The 7,410-nt window shown below is 47.2% G+C and overlaps 1 protein-coding gene across 7 annotated transcripts in view; it reads right to left on the bottom strand.

Annotated features, from left to right (window-relative positions):
• The window catches only part of LOC131678793 (uncharacterized), a 50,445-nt gene continuing 43,035 nt past the window's right edge, over window positions 1-7,410 (bottom strand). For all 7 annotated transcript variants that reach the window (XM_058959106.1, XM_058959105.1, XM_058959107.1 and 4 more), the window contains exons 3-6: window positions 3,160-3,514; window positions 2,702-3,096; window positions 2,522-2,643; window positions 1-2,462 (exon numbers count right to left, since the gene is read on the bottom strand). In XM_058959106.1, coding sequence (XP_058815089.1) covers window positions 1,713-2,462; window positions 2,522-2,643; window positions 2,702-3,096; window positions 3,160-3,514 — 1,622 coding nt within the window. In that variant the 3' untranslated portion in view covers window positions 1-1,712. The remainder of the gene's footprint in view (window positions 2,463-2,521; window positions 2,644-2,701; window positions 3,097-3,159; window positions 3,515-7,410) is intronic.

The raw sequence follows: 7,410 nt of genomic DNA, 5'->3' as shown, positions 1-7,410 counted from the left end.
CGGAATCAGTTGTTGCATTTGATTTGGAATCCATGACTCCATTCAGGATTCCGAATCAAATTCCGAATGGTTTGACCGGGAATGCGTGCCGATCTGAGAATGCAGACAATGAAATATAGATGGCTCTGCATTCGGTGGAAAATGGGGTACCTATTATTGACTCGAATCAAAAGTCATCGACATGTCAATTAACGAAAGGTTCATCCGGAGTGTTCATTTGTGTTTACAGGATCACAGGTTCGCTTGCTTCCGACGACGGGTTGGCGGCTATCTTACCCGGTAGGTCCTAGCGGTTTTGTGCCTAGGTTATGCGGCTAAGCCGTATCGCACTGGTACACCTTAAACCTTCCTGAAGGATATCAGATGGTTAACGGGACCCAGTAAATTACAATCGGAAATAAGCCGGGATTCTGGCTGATCCCAGCTCGTATTCCGGCTCCAGTGACACAACGGATTTTAACTACGAAAAAGATAGAGATGGCGAGTCTTTATCCAGAGGGATTCAGTGTCTTTATACTGCACAATAATAACAGTAAAACAAAATTCCCAGTCGATAAACAACGATTAAACTTCACAAAACTCGTCAAAAATTAAAAATAGCTGGAGCAATTGATGTAAACAACTAATCGGTAAGTATACACTGAATAAAAAAACATGTGCAGTTGTGTTACGGCGAGTATGAGGTTAAATTGGGTGGAATTTTTGACAAATGGGGTTAAATCATATGGCAAATCTCCCGCGCACATTCTTATTTCGTATGCGTATATGTCTACATACGCTGCAAATGTGTTCGTATCCTAGACGTCAAATAACTCAATGAACGCCCGACATTCCGATCCAAGGAGACGTAAATAACTATTATCAATTCTGAACGATTAACGAACTACGAATATAACGATGTAAGCCGCCATTATGTGTAAAAAGTTAGATACTCGGCCCTATTCTGCGCGGCGTGTGACGTGACACGACTAATTTCATCTCACTCTACGTGACTTTTCTCACCCGATTCTGAAGAGTCACTTCGGGTGACGTGAGACGCTCATTTAACCGCATTGGGGAATCTCACCTCACCCGAGTCGACTCTCAGAATAGGGTGAGAAAAGTCACCTGAAGTGAGGTGAGATTAGTCGTCTCACGTCACATGCCGCGCAGAATACGGCCCACTCTCTCACCACTGTATTTTGCTCTGTGATGCTAGTAGAGTTGATCGATGAATTTTTAGTTATGGAGCCAAAATCGTCGATTGTCATGTATAGCGTCAGACAGCTATAGACTGTAGAGTTATTCCATAATGTTTCAGTTGTTAGATGAGTCTTCTCATGAAGAACATCAAAAAGCTTCATAGCTTACCATAAGCAAGTCCTATTGTCACTTATCATCACAAAATGTCAAACTTTTCTTTTCATCGCTAATGCTACGTGATTTATTTATATTCCAATGCAACAAATGCACTTAATTTGGTTTTACATATCGTGGATGACTCGATAAAAATAATCGCGTTCTGTGTTCGGTTCAAAGTTGGCCCTATTTCGAACACCAAATTTTCATTTCCACCTTTAGAAAAAACTTATTTCAAACATCTCTCCATAGCTCGTCTTACTTCTTTCAAAACAAAATCTACAGTCACCAAAATTCTAAAAGTTTTAGTGCACTTAACTTCTATCATTCACCTCACTATTTGTCCAAACAATCTTAAACATTTACTGAAAATCTTACTTTTTCGGCGCAAAATAGTACTTAACTGGCAACGCTTTCGGTGTGATAATTTCATCGTCGTGCAGCAAAAAATCGTCATCTTTGCCGCTTTGCTCGGTAATTTCCAGCGGAACAAACTCCACGTCGGCACTCGTCGTGAAATACGTCCGGTGGGTCGTTGAAGACGTACGTCGATCTGCTGGGACACCTTCGGTCGTAAAAACGTCACCAGTATCTTCCGGTGGCATATTTTTATCGGGATTTTTCATTTCCGTTATGACAGCCACTTCGTCCCTAAGGATGTCTGGATAGAGAACATCGCTCACGTAAAACATGGTTCCCAAATTGTAGACAAACACTTCCGATTCGATGATTTTGGCGTTGTTCACTGTCACGTTGTTATCGAAGGTCCGGTGTATTTTTACCGGCGACCCTCCGATCGTGTCCATCACTTCGCCATCCCGGAGATCCCGATCGTACAGGCGACCCTTGATGAAGTGATTGAGCAACAGTTTAATGCCCTTTTCCGAGGCAAGCACGCTATCCGGCAGAATGTCGAAGCTGTATCGTTCGAAGGCTTCGTCCGTAGGCACGAAGAAGGTGTAGTTGGCACCGGATATGTACTGAGCGATTTCTGCCGTATTGAGAAATCGCGTGATCTGAGTGAACCGATTGTCACGTTCCAGTGCCAGGAAGGAGTGCGATAGGAACTGGGCGCCGAACCAGGGGAAGGCTAGCAACGGAGGAGTTTCCTTGTCTTTATGCATCTGTTTGAAAATAAAATAAAATTTAAACTTCAATTGTATCGGAATGTACTAGATACTACCTGATGTAACCGAGACACGACTGCCTCCGACACAAACAGAACTTCGGAAATGATGTATACTTCGATTCCGTTGGATAGCGTGTAGTCATACAATATAGATGCGTTGTTTACGGTTGGTGTAGCTGTGAAAATCAACAAAACCTTAAACATCATACCTCGCTCAATGTTTTAGCTACCTACCCCTGCCTTTAAGTACAACATACTCTCCACCGAGAGTCTTGAATTTCTGCTCCGTGGACATTGTCCTCAGATCAGCCATCCGTAGAGGTTGCCTCACTCGAACGAAATGATTTCTCAGTACACTTTCCGTGAACTCTTGCACGCTGAACGGATAGAAGCCCCAGTCGATCGGATGCCACCGCTGAAAGGCCGTATCCGATGGAATAAGAACCATGTATGAACTATCGTCCAGAAGTTGACTTAGGTTACTGTTCGACAGAAAATGCTGGAAGACCTTGGCACCGGATTTTAAACTGGCCAGAAAGTTCATCAGATGCTGCCCGATCCGGTTCTCCTTGACCGCCGCCAACTCTTTGGTGGCATTCTTCATTTCCAACCGTTGAGGTTCGTTGTATCTGGCAATTCAAAAAGAGGGAATTCGTTTAAATTTTACAACGTAAATAACAACCAATGATTACCTATTATTCTCCTGGATATTTCGTTTGTTCAACTTATTGGTGTTGATGGCTTTGTTCTCTGTCAGATTACCCTCGATGAACACCATAGTTAGCGAATCGCTCACGTTATACCGGGCGGCATACTTCGTCTCCTGGTTCGTCATGTATCTTAGTACGTATCCCATCAACATATTGATGCAGGTCAGATTCACTCCCACCGGATGTCGATTCATGTTACCATACACGTTGTGATCTTTCATCTCCATCAAGGCGCCCGGTATGACGTGTTCCATTAGGAATTCCCGAGCACGTGGCTTATTGTCTTTGAACGCGAGCCGATCGATTCTATCCGGGACGATCAACGTGAATGGAATATCTACATTGTAAATAGAAATGGTTGGAGTAACGTAAACGATTCTCAAGTTTAATCGAACATTTAGCAATCATTCAACTTTACATAACACCCACATAGTTGCCGCCCCTCCCAAACACAGGCGGTGTACAGAGAGGCAGAAATATTCAAGATGCCTGCGAGGTGATAACCTCCTTTCGTTGTTTCCGATGCAACCGGCGAAGGAAGAATTTGCATATTTTCAAGTCCTCGCCGGAACGGAAGTTTGCGTTTTTTGCTGCACTCAACACACACAGAAAGGTTTCAGTGAGCTGACTTTGCTAGGGGAGATCATAAATCGTGCCTATAGCTGCTCAGCGGAGCATAAAGTTTCTGGTGAAAGGGTTAGGCTTCACGCGAAGTATAAATGAACCACACGTGCGATAGATAATCTGCCGAGATTGGGTAATGAAATTACGAACTTTGTTCGGCAAATTAATCTTATTTTTCAAGCGTGCAATACCAAGGTCGTTGTTTAGCTTTATCATTCACAAATAGTTTATGGTGTTTGTGGATACCACAAGGTTAGACGATAACATATTTCAATTGACAAATTTCCGCACGCAACGGTAAATCAAGTGCACCGGATTCAATGGTAACAAATTAAATTGTTTTTTTATGTATTAGTTGTAAATATAAGAAAGACCCACGGCTTCGTTTTGTTTGCGTATTGTTCCGTGTCGAATAAACGAATTATATCATGTCGTCGAAACTGAACAGGTCATTCAATGATGCTCTTGAGAGTAAATTGGCTTGCATGAAAAACAGTGTTGCTAAAAAGGTTGAAGATTTATAACGTTGTTCTATTGAATATGCTATGCGTGAAATAGAAATAGATGGATGGACAGAAAGAGGAATTACGTTTATCGGAAGAATCATTCTGAGTCTGGGGAAAATCTCAGAAGAAAACGAAAAATTACGACGAAAAAAGTCAATGAACCCGAGTAACACTGGTTGTTGACTAGCAGTTTCAGGAACATAATTCGTTGCGCTTGTGCAACTAATCGCTATTCCTTCAGGCATCAAATGTACCGGTTCGTGAAGATTCTGGTGTTGTTAGCACACATATAACGACCTACCCCATTCACCTTAACTCCGCTAGCGAATGACGGATCTCAATAGTAGCATGTCTGTAAAAACCTACGTACTTGGAACTATTGAGAACCAGAGCTACAGGTCCAAAGCCCTTGTAAAGGAGGATGGTTGTGATGATCTGGGCCGCGGTCATCACGTAAAGCAACAAAAGGTCATAACCCCAAGTTCAAGGCGTGAAGCGACCCGTGCCGAGGGATGAGTGATCGAGGGGGTGAAAAAGATGCTCGATCGTTAACGGAGCCTGTGGGGTACCTAGGCAACCCCCACAGAAAGCGTCCCTTACCACGTTACTGCGGAGCTCTGGCGTGGCGGACCTTTCTTTCTCGCGCGAAACGGAGGTGCCGATCCCCTTTGCTAGAGGTGGTTTGATGAGGTAGTGGAGCGACGGGGGCTGCATCCTACAGCACCAGTGACCCCCCAGCAGTGGTAGAAGATAGCCCTACCAATGCCCTGGACGGGCCTCTAACCGCGATGCGTAAAGTGGTGGAGCAGCTCGATGCAATAATCGAGTTCACTAACGCGAAGCAAAATATCAGCAAGGAGCTGAAACAGAGCCTGCTGGTGCTCGGAAAAGCTGTTCGTGTCGCAAGACAGGAACAGCAGGCTTACGCCAAGAGGGTGGAATGTCGGGAGAAGTCCGACAGAGGAACTCAGACAGTGGCCTCCAAGAGGGAGGGAAGAGAGAAGGCCGACATAGGTACCCAGACAGGGGCCTTCCCCTTTTATGGAGCAGCCATGTCGCTCGAAGCGGCGACTGAGTTCCCTTCGAAGGGCAAGGGCAAGGGCAAGCGCAAGACGGCGTCGAACGCGAAGCGCCCTAGGAAGTCACCAGGCGAGGGTGCAAAAACCAACACCATACGACGTGTAGCCGTCACGGCCAAACGCCGTTTGGTCGAGGTAAACCGGGGCGAAAATGACCCCGCCGGGCAGAGAGAAGGTACCAGCAACTCGGTGCAACCGGGGCAGGGGGCGTAAACTCCTGGATGCTGGTCACCAAGAAGAAGCCGACACCGACACCGGATGCACCGCGGCCCGTAAAGAAGGCCAAGGACAGAGGCGAGGCCTTGTGGTTAAAAACCGACAAGGACAAATATGCCAACGTCCTAAAGTCGATGAGGGCGGCCGAAAGCCTCTCGGCCCTCGGGCAAGACGTGCGCAGCGTGAGACGCACCAATACAGGCGAAATGCTTTTGGTGCTGAAGCGAGGCGCACAATCCAGTGCTGTCTACAAGGCCTTGGCCCAAGAGGTCCAGGGTGAAGGCGCCAAGGTGAGGTCGTTAGGGGCGGAAATGACTTTGCAGTGTAAGCATCTGGACGAGTTCACGACCGCAGACGATGTCGTCGCAGCCGTCAAGGAGCAATGCGACATAACAATCGAGTCTGTACCGGATCCTGGAAAGCTACTTCCAGAACCGCATACTGCTATACGAGACCGATGCCGGTCAGAAAAGGGTTCCGATTACCGCCAGAGTCCCACAGGGCTCGATCCTAGGCCCGGTGCTATGGAACCTCATGTATGACGGGGTTCTGAGACTGAAGTTCCCTCCTGGGGTCAAGATCGTAACCTTGGAGGTCTATGGGGAGTTAATCCCTGAGGTAGAACTAACTGCAGAACACTCGATCAACACGGTGGAGGAATGGATGAGCTTGAGAGGCGTGGAGCTCGCTTATCATAAGACGGAGGTAGTTATCGTCAACAACTGCAAGTCGGCACAACATGCAGTTATCCGTGTGGGAGAAGTCGCGATCACCTCACAGCGGAGTCTGAAGTCTCTCGGAGTCATTATAGACGACAAGCCGACCTGTCGGCCATGTCGACTATACATGCAAGAGAGCGTCGACTTCTGTTGCGGCACTATCGAGGATGATGTCCAACAGCTCAAAGGTGTGCGCCAGTAGACGTAGGCTACTGGCAGGCGTTGCCGTTTCTATCCTCAGGTACGGCGGCCCGTCATGGTCAAGAGCACTGAGGGTAATCAGTTACCTACAGAAACTGGAGAGCACCTACCGCTTGATGTGCCTCAGAGTGATATCTGCCTACCTTACGGTATCACACGATGAATCCTGCGTGATAGCGAGCATGATGCCAGTCGGGCTGGTCATTCGGGAAGATGAGGAGTGCTTCGAGTTACGTGGAAATAGAGGAGCCCGCGAGCGCACCAGGGTGACCTCGGTCGCCAGATGGCAGCGTGAGTGGGATAACTCCTCGAAAGGTAGGTGGACCCACCGGCTGATACCTAACATATCGAGCTGGGTGGGAAGACCCCATGGGGAAGTTCACTTCCATCTGACACAATTCCTGTCAGGCCATGGCTGTTTCCGGCAGTACCTCCACAGGTTCGGGCACGCGGAGGTCCCAGCCTGCCCTCCATTGTAAAAAAAAAACCGTCCACCTTCAAACTTCCTGTCAACTGCAACCAGGAATCACGAACTTCAGCTCAAAAATTTGAATATCGCGGTTATGACGGAGGGCCAACCGCAACCAGGAATCATCCACTCCAGCTCGCAATCTTTAAACAACGCGGCTATGGCAGATGACCAATTGCAACACGTCCCCGCCCACCAAAACCTTGACTTCATTTCGCAAACTTCGATCAACGCGGCTATGACAAAAGACCAACCGCTATACGGTTACGAACAAAAAACAACCTACAATCGAGAAGTAAACGCACTGCTCTCATCTATCTCTCGGGGGAGTCGCAGCGCCGTCAGTGCGGACGCTACACCCCAACCGGAACTGACGGACAACTTGTGGCCCCCCTTGAGCAATAATATCGAGACGCACA

This window comes from Topomyia yanbarensis, chromosome 2 (genome assembly GCF_030247195.1).
Source record: "Topomyia yanbarensis strain Yona2022 chromosome 2, ASM3024719v1, whole genome shotgun sequence".
Classification (NCBI taxonomy): Eukaryota; Metazoa; Arthropoda; class Insecta; order Diptera; family Culicidae; genus Topomyia; species Topomyia yanbarensis.
This window is presented reverse-complemented; position numbering and strand designations above follow the sequence as displayed.